This window comes from Lithobates pipiens, unplaced genomic scaffold, assembly GCF_037356315.1.
Source record: "Lithobates pipiens isolate NorthernLeopardFrog02 unplaced genomic scaffold, aLitPip1_a1.2 Scaffold_16, whole genome shotgun sequence".
NCBI lineage: Eukaryota > Metazoa > Chordata > Amphibia > Anura > Ranidae > Lithobates > Lithobates pipiens.
The window spans coordinates 120,038,155-120,063,622 of NW_027507748.1; the positions used below are offsets into that span (position 1 = coordinate 120,038,155).

Here is a 25,468-nt window from a genome sequence, read left to right on the forward strand (position 1 = left end):
GAGTTTGTGTTTTTTTTTGTTTTTGTTTTTTATCACAGCCACTTTTTTTTATGTTAATGCATACTTCTAAAGCATCAGCATATTTTGCAGCACTGTGTGCGGGTAACACACACTGATCATCGTCCACAAAGTACTCATGAAGACTGACCTCTGGGTTCTGTTGATTACGGCTACCATTGTTCTTTACATTGTTCTTAAATAAAAATATGTGCCCCCCTCCTCTTCAAATAACATTAAGAAGCAATGAATGCTGCTAGAACAAAACATATGAAACAGGGTTCAGGAGGAATTTAAACCAGTTTTTGAGGGCCATCTTTCAGTACCAACACGGATCTTGGGCATGCATGTAATAGATTGATAAATGGACAAATCAGAATTCATTCTCTCTATACTTGGTAAGGCTGATGCCACTGGATCAGTATAACTGCTAGTTGGCTAACATTTTCAAACGTAAGTCAGTAGTGGCAAGCTTTGATGATAATGATGATTTATCTTTATTTTTTTTATTACATAAGAATATTGTATATTTACCACTTGAAGCCATCAGGTGGCAAGCTGTAAACTAGTTTGTTCAATGCATTCTACGCTTGTCCTGTGACAGAGACCAATAAAGTAAAAAGATCCGATTACACCCCTACCAGTGACTGTATAGCATGAGTCTGTCTGACGGGGGATAAACTAGATTCCTTAGGGTAGGCATTTGCACTACTGGTTGTTGGTCCAGAATGGAACATGTATGACCATTTGGAAAAATCTAAACACAGGGTGCTTCCAAATATTTTATTTTTATTCTATTATAGTACTTTAGGTAATCGTAATAACTTTCAACAATAAATGAATGAAAAACTTACCAATACTTTTATTAATTCACTTATTTTATAAGCTGTAGTCTTTTGTTTGCCTTTACAATCATTTTGTGTATTTGGTAAACCATCAAGCAGTTTTCATTGGGTGCATACAGCTTATGTACATAACTTTGACAACTGACATAATTGATTTCACTAGATACTAAGATTCATTCCTTGTTTGCCGTGACAATCCGTATAGATTTTTGTTTTTTCCTTGCCTAACATAACAAAATCAGTTTCTGATCCATGTCCTATTGTGGTCCCAATTAATTCAGAAGTACATTATTATTTTTTTTTCATTCTTGTCGGCATCTAAAGCAATACAGATGATTGTTATTCCAGCTGGCTTTTTATCTAGCCCTATTTGTCATATTTTAAACAATCTCTGTTACGTAAGACATTTTGCAGGCTACATACTCTTCCCACATTTCTATTTATGTCTACTGAGCCCCAATGCATCTGTGGCCCAGAAGAGTTTTGGCTACCCTACCACACACACTACCTTGTGATAATATTATATATAATAAACATATAGTGAAGATGATTTGAGTTTGAAGAGGAAAGAGACAAATTTCTTCTGACTATACTGGGCCTGGTAGTAACTGCTGGCTATTCACCTTATACTACCAGGTGCTAAATTGATGGTAGAAGTGCCATTTCTATAACTTGTTTAGTATGCCATTCTTATCATATAATTAGACACCAGGTTATATTAATTATCAGGATGACCACTATTTGTCAGAGTATGCAGCACCAGAGCTAATGAAAGAGAGGTATATTGCTGTCTAGAGAAGTCAGAAGACTCTTTGAAGTTCCAATAAAATTATCTAGCCTCTTCTTTCTTCATAATTTGTATAAGGGCAATGGGAACTTTGTGGATTAACAAACACAACAATCACTGTCATTCATTGAAGAGCGTGTCCTGCTTCTAATTTGTATTATTAAAATCGAGTGATGTAATTACGGGCTATTGGGTTGGAGTTGTTTGAAAGTGTGCATGATCATGTATATGCTTAGCGTAGCATGAAAGCTCAATAAGATCCTGGTAATCGGGGTAGTTGGTGTGTTATTGGGGTAGTTGGTGTGTAATCCAGGTTCCAGGTAGTTGCAGTGTTCCAGGTGGTTATGTTATGTTAAGTGTTATTAAGCTGAATATTTTATCCTTTTACAGGACAGAGCTTCACCTCAATCACTTGGCAGAAAACAACGTGTTTGGTATTACCCTCGCTTCCAAGGTAGGTAGTGACCAGGACAGACACATTTGCTATTGTGACCCTCATAAAAGCAGTGATTCTCAACCTTTTTTGGGTCACAGACCCCTTTAAGAATTTGATAAAAAGTATGGACCCCCTCCCCAATAATTTTCACATAAACGCAACATGGCATGCAATGAATATACTGCATGTACTTTATTTTATTGAAATTTGATTGCCTATAGTACTTACACAAAGTGTGAATAAAGTAAGACATTGTAACAAAAAAATTCACTGCATTTCATGCAAAAAGTGATTGCCACTCATTGTATTATAATCAACTTAAATTTAGCAAAAAAAATTAATTCTGCTCAAACCTACTTCTACTACCACTACTAGAAAATTAGACTTTGCTCTTGCCATTATGGAGTGGCTCAAGATGGTGGTTGTGTAGAGAATGATGGTTAACAGCCAACTATGGGTCAAGATGCTTGGTGGTCAGTGTTAAAGGCAGTGGCAGGGTGCGTTTTCTTTAAAGTGGATGTAAACCTGATTCATGAAAATTGACCTAGGCACATATATCTGCAGTGTTTTCTTATCTCTCTCCAAAGCCCAAAGTCCTGTGTGTTTCTGCTAATCCATTCTTCTGTTATGAGTATGATAACTTCTGACAAGTTCTCCAACTACCAAGATAAAACCAGCTTGAAATTTGTGTTGGGGAGGTTGATGTAATTAGATTAGCAGAGAGCTGGTCTATTTACAGCACATTCCTTCCTTCCTCCACCTATTTGGAGGGTGGATGTGTGCCTTTCTTCCAATCAGCTGTCACACAGTGTATGCCGAGAATCCACACCCAGTGCTGAACAGGAAGAGAAAATGTATAACACGATTTGCACTTTCTAAAGAATGAAGCAAGCTGAAGACAGCAGATATACATGTAAAACTTATATAGGAGGATTTGTTTCATCCCCGTGTATCATCTGATGCTGTTTACTTCACTGGGTATATGTGAGGGTTTACATCCACTTTAATTTCTTTCAATGGGAAACCATTAATTAGGACAAGGGCTGTATAGTGAATGTAAAAGTTATTTTTCTGACCCTCACAGACCCCCTGAAACCCATCCATAGGCAACTTAGGGCAGTGGCTGTCAACTTAGGAGCTAGGCCTCAAATGCAGCCTCTGACATCACCAAAAGGCCACACATATGAATATTGTAATGCTTGAGAGGACTGCCAGAAACTACAGAGTGGGGATATGCTACATTGTTGCCTGGGGATATGCTGTAAAAGACAATATGAAACTAGTAACATGAGACTAGTGGAGAGCAATGCTATTACCCTAATCCATGTTCACAATACAACCTGCTGATGTCCGAGGGCCACACATCATATACCAGAAGGCTGCATGTAGCCTTTGGACCTCAGGTTAGGCACCAGGGACTTAAGGGGACTATGGACCCCAGGTTAAAAACCCTGCCTAAAGAAACGCTACACATTTATTTATTTTTTTACATCCATCATTCTTAAACATAAAGTATACCACGGCTCTAAGAGAGTTTAGTTACAGAAAGTGAAAAAAAACACAATGTGTCCTGTTTACTGTTATCACCGAAAGTGAAGGTTAAAGAGGAAGTAAACCCTGAAGGGTTTTACCTCCTCTCTTTTTCCCTGCAAAGTAAAAGCATAATGTGCTAGTATGCATCGCATACTAGCACATTATGTGACACTTACCTGCAAACAAAGCCCACTGCAGGCAGCATCCATGTTTGCGGATGCCGTCTCTGTGACTGGCCAGAGCTGCATGATGTCATTCCCGCATGTCATTCATGTGCGCAGGAGCCGTCAGTCGCGGGGCTGTTTCTTCACAGCGCATGCGCCGATGACATCATCGGCGCAGTAGAAAGTAAATATCTCCTAAACAGAGCACGTTTTGGAGATATTGACAGTCCCTATAGGTAAGCCTTATTATAGGCTTACCTATAGGTACAACTTGCAAATGGAGGTTTACAGCCTCTTTTTAAAGAAAATCCAAAATAGAGTTGACACCAGAACAGAAATAAAGGGGAAGGCTTCCAATAGGACAATAGTTCTGGTGACAACCAAGGTTTTCCTCACTTTGGAGTGATTTCCTTTCGCCTCCTATTGTGACTATAGGACAGGAAGCAAAATCTCCCCAAATGGACAAAAAAAAAAAAAGTGTTATAAAACTTCCACTTTTAGTATTGCATTACCTATATTGATACTGTTTATTGTTTGCATATATCTAAGATGCAGTCTTTAGTTGAGCTTTTAATAACTAAAAATTAATATTTACTCATAAACACTGTCCATATTGTCTTAAGGCTGAAGACAAGCAGAAGTCAGCACAGTTATTCAGCAAACTACAGGCCGCTATGAAGATCCTGGGAATCTCTGGTGATGAGCAAAAGGCCTGCTGGTTAATTCTTGGAGCCATTTACCATCTAGGGGCAGCTGGAGCCACCAAAGGTACATTATGATTTTCCTGGTAGAGGAAAGAATAAGCATTCAAATCATTCTTCTTATAACATTAGACACATGTTTAGTTACGTTTATATTTTTTGAAAAAAATGCCAAGACTTGCCATTTATTACAATTTGAATATAATACTTGGAATCGCACAGTCTTAACCCTCTAAGCTAGTTGTGTGCGGTCATTCATTTGGTTGTTTTTCATAGAGCACACATGGTGGCCCAGTGTTAGGCTCCTTCTTGATATATGGGCTGCTGAAGGAGCGTTAGGCCCCTTTCACATGGGCACCTTTGTGCAACGGAGAGTGCAAATTCAGTGCAGCTGTGCATGGTGACCAGGCAGCAGCCAACTTCAGCTTGTTCAATCAAGCTTTGACAAAAAAAACTAAAATCTTGAAGCTGATGGTTTTTATGTAGAACTGCTCCAGATTTTGCGCTCTCCAGTTTTAGTAAATCAACCCCCTTTGTCTGTGCTATTGGCAGACAAAAGAACAAACAGACTGATGCTTCTGTAGATGCTGAGAGGTAGGGCTGCATTATTATAACCATCCTAAAATGGAGATGTAAATTGTAAATGCTCATTGGTGACCAGTTTTGTTTGTTATTTTGTAACCACATATCAAAGAGAATTAAAGATCCACAGTTTGATCATCTGCCTCCCACAAGGAGGAATGGTAAACATAAATCCCAGATGTCTAATTTTATTTTAATTACTTTTTTATACCTACGTTGTGTAATTTCTTGCATGTTTTGCACAGCAGAAATAGCTGTTTTAGATTGAGTTCCCTGACTGTGATGTGTAACTAATACATTATGGTTAGTGACAATAATAATGACCTGAACTTTAATTCCTGTGTAACCTTGCCTTCCCCCGAAGTCTCAGATGTAGATGCTCTGGGTAATTCAGTTTGGTTATTGATGAGTTGTGTTTTGTACTTTACCTGTGTGCATTTCTTCTTTGTCATCCAGCAAGAGATCCCACTTTGTAGCGTTTCACTCACTGCTCTGCATAGCATGGAGCATGTCAGATTCCCATCCTTCACTGGGCCCAGACACCGAGTATGGCTTTCCAACCACTCAGCTGCATCAATGAGCCATATTTTTCTGCAGACACAATGCTAACTCTTACAAATGGCTCTGTACAAAGATGCTTTTGTCCATGGCAGACTATTTCTATTGCTTGAACTGTAATAACAGCAACGCTAGAATTCACAATTTGTACATCAGACAAGTTCTTTGGACTCCTAAGTCTTGAGGCAATTTCTTAAACTTCATTATTTGTGGAGAATGCAGCCAGGACTTTGAGTACTTAAAACGTTGTCCACCAATACAAAGTCATCTTCATTAATGATTCTTTAACACAGTTTGGCAGGGAGCACTTTGATTCAACTGTTCCTTGGCATGAATACCCATCATACAGTATTTCGGTTAGGATGCTGTGGGTTTCTAGGCCACCAGATGGCAGTCTGAGCCAAATGTTGTACATTCGGAAAATACACTGTACCTGCCTGTACAAATTTCAGACACACTCTATGATGTGTGATAACATGTGGAAGACATGTAAATAGAAAACTGGTAATGACTTGATCAATGTGGTCATGATTCCCTATTGCTCAGGATAGAGAAACTTTTACTGAGACTTAATTTGTACATTTGCAAATTGCTTTTTAACTGCGCATGGCAGAGGTGTTTTTTTAAATCTTTTATTGCAAGTCCAATGTGTGAGTGTGCCAAGTAGTCTACATAAAGTGGCAGCTGAATTCAGAACTGAGACAGTTCTGCTTTCTGGTAAAATACTAGTTTTCTAGGTGATGTAATATCTCACAAAACTGCCTAACCAAATGAGGCTCATTACTGTCTCCCAAGCTAAGAAGGGACAGATCCTGCATTGTTCCTACGTCTAGAGCAGTGGTCTCCAAACTGCGGCTCTATGCTTGCCTTTATCTGGCCCTTGAGGCATTATTCCTGGAAACAAAACAATAAGCAGCTCCAGGTGAGTGTAATTTCCAAATAGACTGGGTGTTAGCCCCCCACTAGTATCAGTGAAGGCAGAATACAAACTAGGAAACGGCTGCACTCCAACCTGCAATACTTGACTGTGTCCTGTTGTCAGTTTTTTGCACTTTATGGAATAAAAACCTTTTTGGACTGGTATTAGAGTGTAGCCGTTTCCTATATTCCTGTCATTGACACCAACCATGGGGCAGTATTTATTCCCCTGACCTCAACGATGGGGCGTAATTCCTTCCACTGATAATAAAAATGGGGCGCTATTCCTCCCACTGACATCAACTAATCCCCCCTCCCCCCCAATACCAGAGATCGGGCATTGCATTTACTCCCATTGGGCACAGTCCGACCCCTAAAGTCTGAAGTACGGTAAACTGGCTCTTTCTTTAGAAAGTTTGGAGACCCCTGGTCTAGGGATAATCAGGAAGTGTGTGCAATGGATTTGGGTATTTAGTGATCACCAAGAACATGGTCAGATCTCCTCTTTTGTTCATAATCAATGGGAAATCTGCCAATGTGTGATCTGCTTTACACTTTGAGTGAATTAAAGGATATCTATCGCCAAAGTTTGTGATGGAGTGAGGAAAGGTTAGAACCCTTTTCAGGTTTTTCTGCTAAGCAGGGCACTCCCAGGGCTCCATACTTTAAATATTCATCTTTTTAGAAAAAAAAAGAAAAGGTGAACTAAGGCACCACAGCTTTAAAGCTCCTAGCACCTCCAGGGGTTCAAATCCTTCTCCACTCCATCCTAGAAAAAAAATTAATATAGATACGCTTTATTCAAGATTTCTGTCTTAGTAGCACTGTTTCTTATTGCATGTGTGTATTCACTCCATTTTGTGACAACATGACCTTGCATGGTTTTATGACTCTTACTTGCCTGATTGAAATACAAGGCTTTTCCACTAGCATCCTCATTGCACAGAATTGAAAACATTATGTGTTACAAGGACAAACGTAAGGTAATCGTAATAAAAGTCTAGCTTGAGACTTGGAATAGTACTAGTGATAGTACACTGTACGCATTACTGCATGAATTGCCTTCTATCCCTGTGTGTGTAATGTGCTGATCATAGGTGCTGCTTTTATACTTAAAATATCCAGAAATACCCCACTCCAAGAACTCTTTTATATAAACTGAGATTCCCCCCTAAACCTTTAACACCCCTCTCTGAATTGCTCAGCTGTATTATTGTTGGAGAGTAGCACTTCTCTTCATTTATTAAAGAATACAGTGGAGATCCTGAATCTCTTACCATTGGGTTTTAGTGCCAACTTCAGGAGTAGGACATGGGGCACAAAAACATATACACAGCCTAATGGTGGATCCTACTGGTCGCCAAAACTCACAAATGCTGCAGGTAGCTTAATTTTATGCCTAGAGTAAACTTCTTTTAGGTTTTTTTATATATTTTTTTTAAGATATAAACCGTTTATCTAAAAGTAACTGTGATTTGGCTTTTTTTTTTTAATAACCTACTTGCTTTTTCCTAATTCAATTATGTACTATTCAGGCTCAAATATTATTTACCTAATGGATATATGTGTGTTCAACGTTCCAACACACTAAATGCTGAAATAAATTCCCTAGCTGCAGGGAGGGTTTTTTCGGTATGTACATCAGCTTTATGATGATGAAGGGCTATTCATTGTCCATGACACCCCAGCACATATACTCATACTCATCTGTGATGCACAAGCAGTGCAACGGACCCCTGACACATGGTAATTATTACGCAGCATTGTGGTGCGCTGTGTTGGAAAATATGGTGCATGTCCGATTCTCATGCTTTAGCAGCAATGGAATGAACAGTTCTGATTGGACCCTAACTACTATTATATTGAACTATCCTTTTTCTTTTTCTGTGGTCACAAAAACACAATTTACTGACAAAATCATCCAGAAAGTTTGCTGTAATGGAAGCCAAATCCCCATAATCTCAACTATCACAGAGATACTTATGTAAACGGGAATCTTTTATAGATGGTATCAAAGGGATTATTTAGAAGTGCTTTATTTACTTTTCATTAGAGGAAACCATGTTGAAGGGATATGGTGTTCAATTAAATTACTGCTGCCTATTACAGCAAATAATTTTACACTGGACCTTGTACACCTTAAGAAAAAAAAAAGCTAATTTCATCGTACTACTACTTTCAATTTAAACTCCTCATTGAAGGGGTCTTTCAGCTATCCGCAGTAAAATATAAGGATGTTTTTGACTATGGATGGCTCTTGTTAACATACACAATCTAAGTGAAACAGGGTCAAGCCCCCCCCCCCCCCCCTCTCTAAAATATACAGTTTATTGATGATTTAAAAAAAAAAAAAAAAAGGTAAGATTGGGGTTATTCTTCTTATTCAGTAAGAATCTCAGTGGCTAAAAGGTTGAAAAGAAATCCAAGCATGCAATCGCTTTTTTCCCTGCAGTGTTTTCCTTCTGTAATGCTCTAATTTGGCAGCACCTGTGGTCGGCATGTTGTAGTAACACGCAGAGTCCTGACCTGCACAGCCTGCTCCAGCAACCTGTTCACTGTCCCCCTTCTATACCTGCCTTTTCTTCTCATTGAAGAACTACTGCACATTTGTGTCTGTCTGTTTTCTAACCAAGTGTTTTTATTTGCATGTTGCATGCTGCTCCGTTGCAATACAGAAGCAGATGAAGGTAAAGAAAGTGTTTTTATCTTTATTGCTTTCATATACTGCCAAGTGATTGTGTCTGTTCTGTCCTGTTTTGATGATCACAATCCGTGTCTGAGCGCAAAAGATGTTTAGTTGACTCATATTGAGCTGATGCTGTGAGTTTATCTGGGAGATCTGGGCTGATTTACAAAAGGAAAAAAAAACTTAAGATGGGAAAAGTAGAACTGTTGCTTTGTGAACAGTCACATTCCAGCTGTTATTTGTCTTTTGCAAAGTAGACAATGTACTTTATCCTGTAATTTGTGGCAATGGACATTGCTTCCATCACCGTATTGCAGTTACAGTTTTTTAGTTTGAATAGGGTGAGGAAAGATTAGAACTCCTGTCTGGTTTTGAATGGTATTTGGGGCTCTGGTAGAAACATTTACCCCCATTTCCTGTCCTGACAATGGATTTACCAGTCAGAAAGTAATGCAAATATGCAGCAAGGGCACAGAGAGTAATAAAAAAAAAAAAAAAAGTGTCAGGTTCTAACCTTTCCCACTGGATATATACACCAATCAATATATATATTATGACAGTTTTTTTTTTATGTTATTTATTTCCCCGGGGGGGGGAATAAAGCTGTGCATATAGCTGTGTGATCTTTCCGTTTTATGAATGATGATCGGTGCTGTGGGTTGTGTCATACTGGCACTGACCTGACATTGCTGATCGTTATTATAAAAGTGACAGATCACACAGTGCCGCATCGGCTGGGCTGTATATGTGTAAAAATAGCCATTAATAATAGATGCACACAGCCACAACACTGAGTGATCTGTCACTATTATGAAGTAGTGATCAGTGCTACTTTTTCATTCATAATTGTATAAGATCACTCAGAGCTTCAGCTCCACTGTGGCTGCTTATATACATACAGTTCTTAGGCAGGTACTTTACACAGAGCCACAGCTCTGAGGGATCTTTTACTATCATGAAGGAACAAGTGGTGTTCAGATAATAGTGACAGATCAGTCAGCTTAAGCTAGGTGCACACGGGCTGAAAATTGGTTGAAAACAGTTGGTTTGGCTGTTATTGGCTGACTTTTTGTTTGTATGTACAGCTCCTCATCCAAAAGAACCTGGTCTCACGGCCGGCTTCTGCCAAATGAACATGCTGGAAAATCAGCATCCAATCAGTTTTTGCAGCCAATGGCAGTCCCCTGTCAGAACACAACAGCTTAATGTGGAGATCGCCATATTAACATCAGATTTCTTAGACCCCTTTCACACCAAGGGCGTATTGCAGGCGCTATAGTGTTGAAAATAGTGCCTGCAATCCTCCATCAAACTGCTGCTCCATTGTCTCCAGTGTGAAAGCCCGAGGGCTTTCACACTGGAGCGTTGCGCCGGCAGAATGTCAGGAAATGTCCTGCCAGCAGCTTAGTTGGATCAGTGTGTTTACCGCTCCTCCACTGCTGCTCCCCATTGAAATCAATGGAGCAGCGCGGCTATACCACCGGCAAAACGCCGCTATTGTGAGAGGTTTTAACCCTTTCTCGGCCACTAGTGGGGGTTAAAAGCGCCCTGCTAGCAGCTGAAATGCACCGCAAATCCGACGGCCCTAGCGGCTCAGTATGAAAGCTGTCTTAGTGTAGCGCTCTGTACTTTTTTTTTTTTACATTCAGCCCTCTACTTGGCATTATAAAGGGAATGAAAGTCTATGCTGGCTTTATTCCCCCCTCCTGCCCCCCCACCCCAGGAATGTCCAAAATTTGAGCTGGTAAAGTGGGTGGAGTTGTAGCCAGCATTAAAAGGTGCATTTAGGAGACAAAGGGCCACTGGTTAGAATGCACTTAGTCCCCTGGGGTAAACAAAATTAAAAACGTTTTATGCAAGTTTGTGTTTAATCGGTTTAAACACTTGCTTTTGGAAATCAGCGGCTATATCAACATAATGTGGTGGGATTTGTTAGTACTGACACCTTTTTATACCTTTGCCTTTTTTTCCCCATTTACTGAGTTGCAGCCACAAAACATGTAAACGTGGTCAAAAGGTTAAAGTGATTGTAAATGATCTTTTAAAAAAAAAAAAAAATTACTAACACATGTTATACTTGCACACGTTATACTTGTTCTGCATGCATAAGGTTGTTTTTACCTTAATTAAGGACTGCATTAAGGTAAAAAAATAAATAAATCTGCCTTTATAACCACTTTAAGCTGGTATCCATCTGTGTGCAAAGCTGGCCATACACCGCTTCAAAAATTCAAGCCGTGGGTTCAGGTTGCTCTTCCAACACCACCCAACTCCAATAAACTTTGAGAAATTAAACAGGCCAGACCAGTAAGTCAGTTAAACAAGGACTGTAGCCAATTCAGGTTTTCTGACAGCCAAAGGTATCGACTGTCCGAATACAATAGCCGGCGGGAATACATTCGTCCATCATGCTGGTTAGAATGTATGGGGAGAGTCTTTACATCTCTCTCATTCAGCCCAGAAAGCTGAACAAGAATAATCTTTACCTATATAGACAGTTTTAGAATAGGGCAAAACCATGTATTTTAGGTGTTTGGGATGTAGGAATTATTGCTGTATTCAGATGTGGCAGCATTTAAAAAAATGCTTGTCTTTTGAGTTTGCAAAAAATTGCGTGAAGAACACAAATGTACAGTAAATGCCAAAGGTTATTTAAGATTTATTGCTGACCTTGTGGTTGATGCACCAAAATGGACATGGTGTTTAATTGTGTATTAAAAATCGCTTTTTTTCTGCTGTATGACTATTGTGTAGCATATTAGTCACTCACAATATGGCTTGGCTAATAGACTGAAAAAAAAATCTTCTCTTCCCCAAAAGGTGGCAGGAAGCAATTTGCACGCCACGAATGGGCACAGAAAGCTGCGTATCTCCTGGGCTGTTCACTGGAAGAACTCTCCTCATCCATATTCAAACACCAATCTAAAACCAGCACCCTCCAAAAGTCAACCTCTTTCCGCCAAGGACTCGATGATGCCAGCCAAGGAGATGGTTCTGGTAAGGAATTGCAATCAGCTCACATAATTTGTAATAAAAACATTTTTGCCATTCTGAAGCTTCCCTCCAACCACGTTGCATATTATTGTATATATGCTGTGATTCTGTAGTTGCCGAAAATGCTGCAGAAATCTCCCTCCAGCAAGTCTGGCTGCAACCATTTTAACTGTGGGCAGCTGAAGTTGCTGCCTGTTCACTTCCTGGAATTACACAGAGGTACACCTCCAACTCTGCAGTCCTGCAGCTCTCATTGGCCCTCTTATGACACATCCCCCTCCCTTCCTGGCAAACGCTCATGGGAGTGCTTTTTACCAGACAAGAAAACGGAAGTGGACTGTATAAAGTATTTACTGACAGACAAAAAATGTTTTACTATTCAAAGTTAAAACAACAAGGGCAGAAGATTTAATAGCTGGAGAGTTGAAAAAATAACTGAAGATCCGTTTTAAGTTGCCTAATTTCAGACTGGTCTGCCAATTGCAGTTTATTGTAAATTCATCAGTCTTTTCTGAAAATGCATGGCTTTTTCATTAGATTTTGCACGGAATTATTGTCAAATGATAAGAAAGCCACATTACATTACAGCTTACTCCTACCCACTTTCTATTTAGCAGCTTATGAATCATATTAACGTAGCTCTACTAAATCACCATGAAGCAGACCCAGAGGTGCTCTAGTGCAGTAAAATCTTCCGACAAGTGTACAGGAAATTGCACATCCTCTTGTTATAAACTGGGGGACCAAGCCGAAATAAGAATCCATTTCATCTGATAAAGCCATTTAGTAGTATTATATCTTGGCTTTGCATCTCTTTGGAATTAAATGGCTAATTCAGTATACAGAAAAATATTCACTTCTATTTTGTAGCTTCTCTCATAGATCACAACTCTGTGTGAATAAATGGTTCTGTTTAGGTGCCATACAGTGCAGTGCATAATACTACTACTGTATTTTTTGGGAGATGTTGTCTTCTCTAATTTAATAAATTATCCGGTGTCATTTGTTACGTTGAATAAACTTTTTTTTTTTTTGAGCTGTGAGGGCCATTTCAAGCCCTGCTGATAACTTGATTTTCAGCTAATTTTGACAACTCTCTTGCTCCGATGCACCGGTCACAAACACCTGGCTCTTCAGGTATGAGAGAGAATGTGAGCTGCTCCCAGGATACAGTGCTTGGGCCCGAGTTGCCTGTCATCCCCAAACACGTGTCACATGGTCACATGATAAGGAGGACAGTTTCATTAATGTCATGGGCTCCAACGCTGTCTAATAACAGGGGGTTTGATTCCCAGAAAAATGGAGCAGCGGGGGAACACAGGGAAGGGGGATATGTGTGCCAGAAGGTGAACTAGTAATAGACCTTATCCATTTTTAAGATAAAAATCCATTGGAGAGCTAATATGGTGCTTAAAAACAAGCAGCAGATACCATGAGACCTGTCTCACACAGTTAATTTGTTTGTTGTGTTTGGTGTTACCCCAGTATTTCATATTTCCGATAAGTGTCTGTTGTACCATATACTTGAGTTAAAAAACATCTTGTTCTCTTTTGTATTGCTTCCTTTGGGTGAAATACCTGGAGATCCTGCCAGCCCCCCTGCTAGGCATGGAAGCACATCCATCTCAGCATGGTCAATTTTTTGGCTGTATTGGGAGCACAGCCTGTTTGACTTGTGCGGACACGCCCCTCTGCACAGCCTTTCACAGGAATGATCAGCGTACTGCTGCTTCACTGACTTTTGCTGATACACCCCCTGCAGTCTCAACCCCCAGCTCTCTGAGCCTCCTTATGCAGCTGAGAATACGTGAACACTTGAAGAACAAAAAAACACACAAAAAAAAAAAACGGTATTGTGACGACTTGAGGGTAGTTTAACTCAAATATAGCGGTCACTAATGAGTCCGGTCTGACAGATGTGCCTTTTTCAGGGCTTTATCTGTGTGTATGTACTGTATATGTATACACACACACACACACACAAACATTTTGCCTTCTGTCTCTATTTTAGACTGTATTCACACAATAAGGATCTTTTGTACTAACTTTATTTGAAGTGTAAAAAAAACTTACACTTCATTCACGGCAATGTTCAGTGGTGCGCTGTGTTGCTGTACATGGCTGTGCAATTCAGTATGGTACTCTGCAATAAGATGCAGATTGTCTGCATTCTATTGCAGCACACTGCAGAGCAGCCCTAGGCTATGTTGCATTGCGAATGGGACACATTGGAAACCATTGTTTCCTGTTCCTGCGGAGGGGGACCTTTTACTATGCGGTAACCGCAAATAGTGGGAATTAGCTCTGAAACGAGGTAGGTTGTTTTATAAAGGAAGGGTTTACATATACTTAAATTTTTAATTTACAGACTTATTTATGTTATCTTAACAAATCTCTAGATCCCACTAAGAACCCAGTAAGGCACCAGAGAAACAGAATTAAGGCAGATTGTGTGCCTATTAAAGCCTGGTTTGACTTTTACCTGAGATGTGACTTGCATGCCCCAATCTCTACAATTTTATGTTTACTTTAAATCTTCTAACCTTTTTAAAATGTATAAATCCCAGCTTTTAAATGAAACATCTCATTCCTGGCCTCACATGTTCATCTGACATTTCCTTTATTCATTTTTTTTTTTTTTCTTCCTTTTTTTGCATTTTGCTTCAAGTTTTCAATTACTCAGAACCATTCTTCAATGCATAAGTGATTCTACGATGAGATGCCCCAGGCTGATTAGACTCAAGGCAGTGACCTCCATTATATAATAGACATGGTGACCCTCCTAACCTGCCGGTGGATAGGTCTGCTCCACTTGTCCCTTTTCACACAGTAGTATCAGTGGCAGGAAAGTAAAAGAAAGCGTAATCTTGCCTCCATTATATGTGTTTGGTATAATTCACAAGAATTTGGTAGCCCAGCCTTGCACAATAAACTTGCATTAGTAGAAGGAGCAGTAAAGAACATGAGCCTACATAAGGTATTTAACAAACAAATATGGTTGCCTCCTATGTACATATATAATACAAACTAAACATTCGCAACACATTTTTTTGAAACATTACTAAGCATTGGTAATATAAAGTTTTTTAAATCTGAACTACAAACATTTAAATACACAGATGGAATACGTATAAAGGAGTTATTCTACCTGCCAAAGTTGTTTACCTTTCTGTTCATCTAGTCCTAAGATTTACCCTGCCAGACAGCACAGCCAGAAGAGTGATATCCCTTTCTTTGTTACCATCAATGAACACACTGCTGCCAAAACTAATTAGTCAGCTTTCATTCAAAATATTCTGGTCCTTGGTTTGTCTATTCAAATACAGACTGTTTACTGTTGTCACTTAAGTTAACTGATTAGCGTTGCTATGTACATTATATATTCACTTTATTATTATTATTTTTTTCTCCCTGCAAAGGTCCCAAATTGTCTGCTTTGGAATGTCTGGAAGGAATGGCCTCTGGATTGTACTCGGAGCTTTTCACTTTACTCATCTCGCTGCTAAACAGGTATAGAAATGGGACGATCACATTATAGGAGATGCTTAATGGAGATCTTCAATAAAAGAAAACAGTGTTTATTGAATTGCAATTTTGGATGGTGGTTTTGCCTCTGAAACTATAATCAAACTGGTCGATCATGTGGCCTGCTGTTGCCATCCCCATTTTCAAAAAGCGAATTGCCTGGCAGATTTGGGCTTTAAGACTTTGAGTCACTGACCGGAAACAAGCATGTGCTTTCAAAAAACAAGCATGTGCTATTGTGTTGCACATTCTGCTGTTATAAAGAGATTAGCCTCATACTGCTAAGCATTTGATTTGACTCTAACATATAAACAAACTCACTCAGTATGTAAACTATGGGAGGAATTAACAAAGAGTCGTGCAACAGTGTTTGCACAACTCTTATAAATATAAGCTGGATAAACACAGAAAGTTTCTTCTTCTTTTTGTTTATTCAACTCAGGAGACTAAATGAAAAAAAAAAAAAAACACATCCAATGTTAGTGCCGCAATCTCCCCACTGAGCTATTGTTTTCTGATAGGGGGGCCACTTGTTCTAATAGGGGGATCTCCTGCGCTTGGCTGCCAGCACTGATCAGATGCTGGTTTTACAACATACCTGTCAGGGGAGTATCTACCACGAGGCAAACTTGAGCGGCATATTTCAGGGGGAGAGACAACGCCCGGTTGCGTCACTGCGGGGGGGGGTAGGGCACGGACTCAGTGGAGGGTTAATGGATAATGAGGGAAGTGTTCAGCTGCCTATCAAGCCTGCAAGTCATGTTCATGTAGAGTGGACCCCCACTCCCTCCTCCCTCCGGTCGTCTCTCAGGGGCTCCGCTCACCCTCATCTATGGTGGATGGACAGGTGGACTCCGCTGCCTCCAAATTGCTCAGCTTCGCCCAACGGTAACAGCTTTCCCTGTCCGTGTGTGTGTGCAATGCTGTGCGGTGCTGGCCCCTGTCTGATGATTTTTATGTTTCTCAGAGTAGAGTGCAGTGTGTGCTGACATCCATCCATGTAAACTGTCAGGCTCTGCAGGCTGAGGGGCAGCGGGGATGTGATCTCTCAGTGCAGCCCGGAATACACAACATTCCTCTATTCTGCCTCTGTGCCAGGAGATTCCTTTATAGGGGGAATGCAGGTGAAGGGGACAAGTTTGGGTTACTGGTGTAAGTCTGCAGGTAACCTGAAGGCTATGCTGTGTGCAATCACACCTCCACCTAATGTCTGCCTGGTTGCTGATAGTCATCATGTGTCACATGTGGGGTGGATTAAACAGGAATGGGTGGGCAAATTTAGATTGGAGGGGGGGGGGCATCAAATTTTTACCTAGGCAGAAGAAAACCAAAATACACCACTGATGCTCGTAAAACAGAATCCGGGCGTGTGACTGAATTCTGTCGGATGAGGAGCTGTACACACAGGCCAAACTGGCCATTTTCAGAGGCTTTTTGGCCTGTGGAAGCACCCAGCTTTAGAATATGGAGCAGATGCTTCTATTTTACAAAAAATAAGGGCTCAAGCACCTTGGATAATTAGGAACGATCAGTCTGTGTTCTGTGGCTGTGATAGGAACAGCACAGAGAACAGTAGAGCAAGAGCTACATGCTCTGATCTCTCTGCCTGCTCCCACCTCTGAGAAGAGGGAGGAGGACGTTAACCCGGTGCAAGTGCAATGCAGTGCCCTGTGCTGTGTAATCGACTGACCCCTCACATCCTGTTCACCAAGGGGAGTCTGCAGCAGTTTTCTATGTGGAAAACTGCCACATTCCCTCTGTTTATCAAGTGTAGACCTGCGCTGGTTTCTGTTTCACTCTGAAATAGAAACTGGTACAGATAGACCTGAAATAGGTCTATCTGCTTAGTTAATGTGGTGCATGCCAGTTATGACAGTTTCTGGCACCATTATAATAGCACATGAAGCTTAGTTTATTATTTCCCTGGTATGTCTCAAAACCTTAGAAACATAGAATAGTGTAGGAACAGTGGTTTAGAAATATACGAATGGTGAATTCTATCATGCTGTCATAAAGTGTCCATGTACTTGTTGGTTATTGGTTTGACAATGGATGTAGAAGTTCCTTGGCATTCTGTGAAGCAAAACCCTGAACTGGTGCCTTAAATGAGATGAGCTCTATAAGAAGTGTGCCCTTGGGGGATTTGTAGAAGGTGGAGTGTGATAGCAGTTAACATGAAATAAGGATTTTATTGAGTGTGGAATGCCTGATGGAGATCAGATCAGACAGAAAAAAAAGTAATGGTACAAACAGGCCACTAGTGTGTTTGTACCCAATGACATACTAAACTTTATTTAGAAATGAATCTTTGGTTGATGTATTCACTTTAGAAGTTAGACCCCTTTCCGCACTGAATCGCTTTTCAGACACTTTCATGCTAAAAAAAAGCACATGAAAAGCTCCCAAAAAACGATTTCAATTAAAATCAATGAACGCTTCCACACTGGGGCAGTGCGTTGGCAGGTCGGTGAAAAAACACGCCTCTCCATTGAAATTAATCTAAAGCTCTTCAAAAGCGCCTGAAAATCTCTTCAAAAGCGCTCAGTGTTTTACTGCCAGTTTAGAAGCGGCAGTGTGAAAAGGGCCTCATAGTTTATACCACACACCATAGGTTGTCCTGAATGCGAAAGGTATTTTGTTAAATGGACCACATTTGTCTAGTACATGTGGGAGAAGATGTGTGAAAACAAAATACAGCAACCTTTCCCCACAGCAAGTCCAGATATAATAGCAGGTATGTGCTTGCTTCATTAGGCAGAGAAAAATTAGAATGGATGCAAATTAAGAAACGAGATGAAAGCCATGTCTTCTCCATTGTGGCTGAATGTCAAAAGAATCTTGTTTGTTTGTCCTATGCCAACCAACTGCTGCTTCTGTGTAATTTTTCCTCAGGCTAATTTAATGAGTTAATGAGTATTTTGTAGGTAGGAGAGGAGGCATTTCTGAAAAATAAATTCTTCAATGCTGAAATAGAAAATAACAACACATAAACAAATATCTTAACCATTTACACTCCAGAAAATTTTCCTGCTTAATGACCAGGCCATTTTTTGTGATGCGGCACTTCGTCGTTTTAACTGACAATTGCGTGGGTGTGCGACGCTGTACCCAGGCAAAATTCCCACAAATAGAGCTTTCTTTTGGTGGTATTTGATCACCTCTGCGGTTTTTATTTTTTGCGCTATAAACAAAAAAAGAGCGACAATTTTGAAAAATAAATATAGATTTTTTACTTTTTGCTATAATAAATATCCCCAAAACATTTTTTCAAAAAACTAATTTCTTCATCAGTTTAGACCAATATATACTCTTCTACATTTTTTGGTAAAAAAAAATCACAATAAACGTATATATATGCGCAAAAGTTGTAGCGTCTACAAACTATGGGAAAAATGTATGGCATTTTAAATTTTTTTTATTTACTAGTAATTGCGGTGATGGTGATCTGCAATTTTTAGCGTTACTGCAAAATTGTGGCGGACAGATCAGGCACTTTTGACTCGATTTTGGGACCATTGACATTTCTGCAGCAATCAATGTGCTGAGTACTGTGTAAATGTCACTGGTAGGGAAGGGGTTAACACTAGGGAGGCGATCAAGAGTTAAATGTGTTCCCTCGTGTTTCTTACTGTGGCGGGATAGGACTGACTGGGGGAGGAGACATCGGTGTTCCTACTTACTAGGAACAAACGATCTGTCTCCTCTCCCTTGACAGAACAGGGATTTATGTGTTTACACACACAAATCCCTGTTCTGGCTCTCGTGTCTGTGATCACGGGTGGCCGATGGCGATCGCTCCTGCTGGGCAAGCACACGATCGCTCCTGGTGGGCTCGTTTGCGTGTGGCGTCTCTTACAGGGGATGTCGTACCCATACGTCGTTTTGCGGGAACGTGCCACTTTGCCGACATATATTGACGTGAGCTGGTTGGCAAGTGGTTAAAGCAAAAGTCCAGCAAACCGTATTAAAAAAAAGTATAACAACGGCTAAAATACCAACACCACATTTGCTGCACTATCCACCTTCAATACAGAGATTTCCCCTGCAGTACTCTTTTTCTGCCACTAGATTAGCTCATCTGTGTCATGTGTCACATTTCTCCTCCTATCGGCATACTGCTCGCAGTTCATGAATTGGTTGGCCCATTGCGCTGCTTCTTCCATTCACACTCCAGCCCTGCTGTATAGGGACTGCTAGAGGCTAATACTAGGTGAAATTCAGGTGCTTGCACTTCTTGCTTTTAAAAGTACAATTAATTGTGTTATATTGATTACAGAGCTATGTCCTTTACTTCTGCCTAGTGTTCAGCTTTAACATCCCTTAGTATCTTTGACGCCTTTAATGCCATACGTTTCACTCTCCAGTAAATTCACCATTGATTAACTGATTAAACCACGGCTTTTCCTCTATATTTAGAACCTAATTTTGGCTTTGTTTTGATTCTCTAATGTGTGTATTCACATAGAACAGCTCTCCGTGTGCTGATAACTAGGGCATCAGTCTTCTGTTCAGGTGAATTGCAGTCTGATCACTGTTGTTCATGTTCATTCTTTAAATGGATTGTGTTGCCATCATCCATCAAGCAGGTGATTTATTTCTCAGTTGAGTGAGGGTAAGGGCATACGCTCAGTTTGAATCAAGGACTGGGCGCCGCTCGCCGATTAGGCCTGTACCCATCATCCACTACTAAACAGCTCTTTTATTCTCCTTGTTTATTCAGATGTCATTTACAAAAAACTGATTGGTGGAAATGATCAGAGAGTGCAATATGTATTAACATATATTATTTTATTCAGGTGCTTTTTTTAACGTGTTAGAATTGCACTGTGATCCTTTTAAAAAAGAAGCCTTCATTTAAAGCAAACCTGTAATCAGTATGAACAATTCATACTGATGAAAAAATGCCCAAGCAGAGGCTGTATTCAGTAAAAAGTGTTTGACAGATGACCCATAGAAGCAAAGGTGTAGGCGGCAGAAAATATATACAAAGTTTGTCTTTTCCTGTAAAAGTCGAACTTGGCCTTGCTTCCTCCTGCCTTACATTCTTCCCTATTGTTCTTTTTGGCAAGCTGGGTGGCCTGGCTTACCATTAGGTAGACTCCGGTGATAGGATGGTAAGAAACCAAACGTGACATTTACAGAAAAAGTTAAGATTTGCATTTAACTTCAGCTGCTCTTTTTGGATCTACTAATCATAATTACACAGAGTTGTAATTGAAGGTTACCAGCACAAATTCATTTTTCATCATATGTCCAGTTTCATGTGCCCAGATTTGTAACATGTTTACTGCAGTTTTCAGACTAGATTAAAGTTGTAAATATAGAAGATCTTTCGCCTTAATGCATTATATTAATTATGGTAAAAAACCCTCTGTGGTCTGCTGTCCCTACTGCCCGCCCCCCCCCCCCCCCCCCAAATACTTACCTGGGCACGATCTGGATCCAGCGATGTGCACGAGAGCAACAGATCTCTCTCCTCATTGGCCTCTGTGGGAGTCATTGGCTTCTGCTTCTGTGGGTAATACACCCAGTGATAAGAGGGAGCGGGCCGAACCTTGCTCTGTGTGTCAATAGATACATAGAGTGGAGCTCGTGAGCAAGCACTCACGAGTGCCCCCATAGAAAGTTGCTTGCTATGGGGGGCACTCAGCAGTTGGGAAGGAGCCAGGAGCTCCGGCAGGGGACTCGAGTAGAAGAGGATCAGGGCTGCTTTGTGCATAAACATTGCACAGAGTAGGGAAGTATAACATGTTTGTTATTTAAGAAAAAAAAATCCTAGTTCTACAATCACATTAATCATCTAATGCACCGGTCTCCAAACTGTGGCCTGGGGACCGGATGTGGTCCCTTATTTGCCTTTATCTAGCACTTGGGGCACTATTCCATCCCCTGACGCCAACAATGGGGCACTATTCCTTCCATTGATACCAATGATGGGTCAGAATTCCTTCCATTGACGGCAACTATTGGGGCACCAGTCATTACATGTGGTGGCTGAATTAACTTTCATTTTTCAAGCTTTTTTTTTATTTTTTTTAAGCAAGTACAGAAAAAAACTTGTTCTTTGCAGAAATGCAGTGTACCAAAATGAATGCACAATGAATATTTTCTTCCATCTGTCCAGTCTGGGTGGCAACCAAGGTAAAATAATGGAGTGAGTAAGCATAGCCTCTCAGGGGCATGTGTTATCTGCAGGAGGTAAAAATAAAGGAAAGAAGCATAAAAAAGGAAAGCCACATCCAGGGACATAGTAAGCTTCAATATCTTCAATTTTTTTTTTCTGGGTTTAAATAAACTTTTAATTTTATAATTTTCCACCATTCAAATCTCTTTACTTATAATCCATATTTTAAATTACAATTTAGTTAAGTTCTTTTTAGAAATCAAAAAATGATTTGTCTGTTAGTTTTAGGGGATTTTCTTCCTTGAATATGGTGTTTGTGATGCTGACCAGATTCTTGGCTGTAGTGAATGTTCCTTTTAATTAAGGGGCCTTGCATACAGTACTGATGTATGAGCAATAGATCTTCCTGGCAGAAGGTTCCTGCACAAAAGAACCTTCAAAATCTTCTAGCTACGTGTATTTGTGTGTAAAGTACTCCACAGTAATGCAATTTTTTTTTTTTTTAACTAATCTAAATGCAACATTAGTTTACTGATCATTACATGTCTGTGTGTAAATTGAAAGCAATAGGCTACACTCAGATCAGTAAAAAAAAAAAGTTGTGTTTTTGGCACTTGTGTACAAGAGCTCTAATATGGATGAAATTGTTGGGAGATTATTATTATTTTTTTTTTTGGGGGGTGTAAAGTTTATTGATAGTTCACAAAATTCAGTAATAATCACATCCATAGTGCATAGTAGGGCTGCAACGATTATTTTCATAATCGATTAGTTGGCCGATTATTGTTGAGATTAATCGGTTAATAACCTTAAAAAAAAGTGGGTCAAATTGAAGTTCATTTTCAACCACAGTGACAGGAAAAATTTGGAAATAATAGAAAACTTCTTGGTCAAAGGACTTTTCAGACAGTGTATTTGGTTTTCGTTCAGAAATGAAGTGAATATTTTAAACAAAATTCTTTCATTCAGCAAATGTACAAAGATTTTTCATCTGAATATTCTCACCTGAAAATTGATCCGTGAGGCCAGCAAAAGGCTCTGTACACACCTATGCAGTTTTTGCTTTTGATCTTTTTCTGCGGTGCTTTTTGCTGTGCGTTTTGATTTTTGCATGCATGATTTTACTGCAATTTGCATTTTTTGCATTTTTTTTGGGCAGATTAAAAAACCCAAATTGCTGAAAAAAACACATTACATTCTTTTCTGCAGCTTCTCCATTGAAGTATATTGAACCAAAAAAGCACCGTTTTGCGTTAAAAGTCCCTGACCCTTTCTAAATATGCAGCGGCTGAAAAAATCACAGATATGAACGTGTGCCATAGGGAACCATGTAAATGAACTGTAGTGCATTTCTGCAAAAAGCACCAATAAACCTATAGTTCTGAACCAGGCCTAAGACGTTTAGTAACATAATGGGGTTAAAAAGACTAAAATTAGCGCTTTATAGTACAAAAAAAGCAGATAATCACTACTGGAAGGGGTTACATTTTTCTTTTTTTTACTGTAGAACTGTGAAAGTAATATTTACAGTAGTGATTATATTTTTGTACTATATAAAGGGCTCATTTTAGTTTTTTTTTTTTTAACCTCGTTATGTGACTGGCCGATTAATCGATTATGAAAATAGTAATCGATTAATTTCATAATCGATTAGTTGTCGATTAATCGATTAGTTGTTTCAGCCCTAGTGCATAGAATACAAAATAAGATATCATCAGACAAGCATTTGTTATCTATATGCGCATTGTCAAAGTATACAAAAATTTAGGCATTGTCTATGTAATGAAAATTAAATAAAGTTAAACCTAAAAGAAAATCCCTTGTTGCACACACACACACACACACACACACACACACACACACACACACACACACACACACACACACACACACACACACACACACACATACATACATACATACATACATACATACATTTTTTATATATGTGTGTGTCTATATACCCACACTGAGGAACAGGAATTGTATTTAATAATAAAATATAACTAGCCTTTCAACTTTGCATTATTCTTTGTGATCCTAGTTATTCTGTTTGTCCTAAATCACAAAATTTGCTATAGCGGCTTTCCTGACCATGTCTGTTGACTTCCCATACTGACCAAGTAGCTTGATTCTCATTACTGGGGTCTTCTTTATAAAAAGAAAGTTATGTAGTCAATGGGCACAGGCAAATTTTGTGACAGGATTCTCCCTTCTTCAGAGCTCTTGTAGCATGCTAGATGATTGGGAGTAGATCCCAGGCATTGCGTATTCATAAGGTTTTCTGAAGGCAGGCTGGTGGTGTGACAGCTGTGGTTGCATGGACAGAAAATGTAAGGCCTTAACCACTTAACAACCGGCCCATAGCCGAATGACGGCTACAGGGCGTTTAACTCTGGGAGGCCGTCCTATGACGTCCTCCCAGAATTCCGCTCTCACGCGCCCCCTGGGGCACGCACTTGAGAGCATCCGTAATCGCGGCCATTTACCACGTGATCGCTCCGTCAAATGATGGAGTGATCACTTGTAAACAAACCGACGCCGGTTCCTCCCCCCCCCCTCTCTGTACAGCGGAGGGGGAAGAGATCGGTGTCAGCAGCGCTGTGGGCTGCATCTGCAGTGCCCACATCACTGCTCACCGAAATTTAACCCCTCAATTCCCTGCCATTACCCTGCAATACCCTGCAATACTCTGCAGTACCAGCAAATACCCTGCAATTACTCTGCAAATACTCTGCAACACCCGCCAATACTCTGCAATACCCTGCCAATACTCTGCAATACCCTGCCATAAATTGCCATACTCAGAGATACCCAGCCATACTTGGAGATACCCTGCAATACCCAGCCATAGTCGGTGATACCCTGCAATGCCCAGCCATAGACACCCCCCCCCTCCCGCCGCCCTCCGGTGCTTCTACCGACTCGCCAATACGATCAAAGCCAGAATCTTTTTTATTTTTTTTTATTTCAGGCTTTCCAGCCTAGAGGTGAGATGTAGGGTCTTATTGACCCCATATCTCACTGTAAAGAGGACCTGTCATGCCATATTCCTATTACAAGGGATGTTTACATTCCTTGTAATAGGAATAAAAGTGATCAAAAAATTTATTTTTGGGGAAAAAAATGTGAAACTAAAATAAAGTAAAGTAAAATGAACAATAAAATAAATTTTTTTTAAAGCGCTGTCCCCATGTACTCGCATGCAGAAGCGAGCGCATACGTAAGTCCCGCCCACATATGAAAACGGTGTTCAAACCACACAAGTGAGGTATCGCTGCGAACGTTAGAGCAAGAGCAATAATTCTAGCCCTAGACCTCCTCTGTAACTCAAAACATATAACCAGTAAAAAATTTTTTAAAGCGTCACCTATGGGGATTTTTAAGTAGCGACGTTTGGCGCCATTCCACGAGCGTGTGCAATTTTGAAGAGTGACATGTTAGGTATCTATTTACTCAGCGTAACTTCATCTTTCGCATTATGCAAAAATTGGGCTAACTTTACTGTGTTTTTTTTTTTTTTTTAAGCACAAAACTGTTTTTTTTTCCAAAAACGACCACCATTGTATTCTCCAGGTTGTTTGCTAAAAAAACATATATAATGTTTTGGGATTCTAT

The 25,468-nt window shown here is 40.0% G+C and overlaps 1 protein-coding gene across 17 annotated transcripts in view; it reads left to right on the forward strand.

Moving 5' to 3' along the window:
- MYO18A (myosin XVIIIA) overlaps nt 1-25,468 on the forward strand; it is a 449,667-nt gene that overhangs the window by 204,695 nt on the left and 219,504 nt on the right. For all 17 annotated transcript variants that reach the window (XM_077480380.1, XM_077480382.1, XM_077480383.1 and 14 more), the window contains 4 exons: nt 2,020-2,083; nt 4,386-4,530; nt 12,028-12,204; nt 15,621-15,711. In XM_077480380.1, coding sequence (XP_077336506.1) covers nt 2,020-2,083; nt 4,386-4,530; nt 12,028-12,204; nt 15,621-15,711 — 477 coding nt within the window. The remainder of the gene's footprint in view (nt 1-2,019; nt 2,084-4,385; nt 4,531-12,027; nt 12,205-15,620; nt 15,712-25,468) is intronic.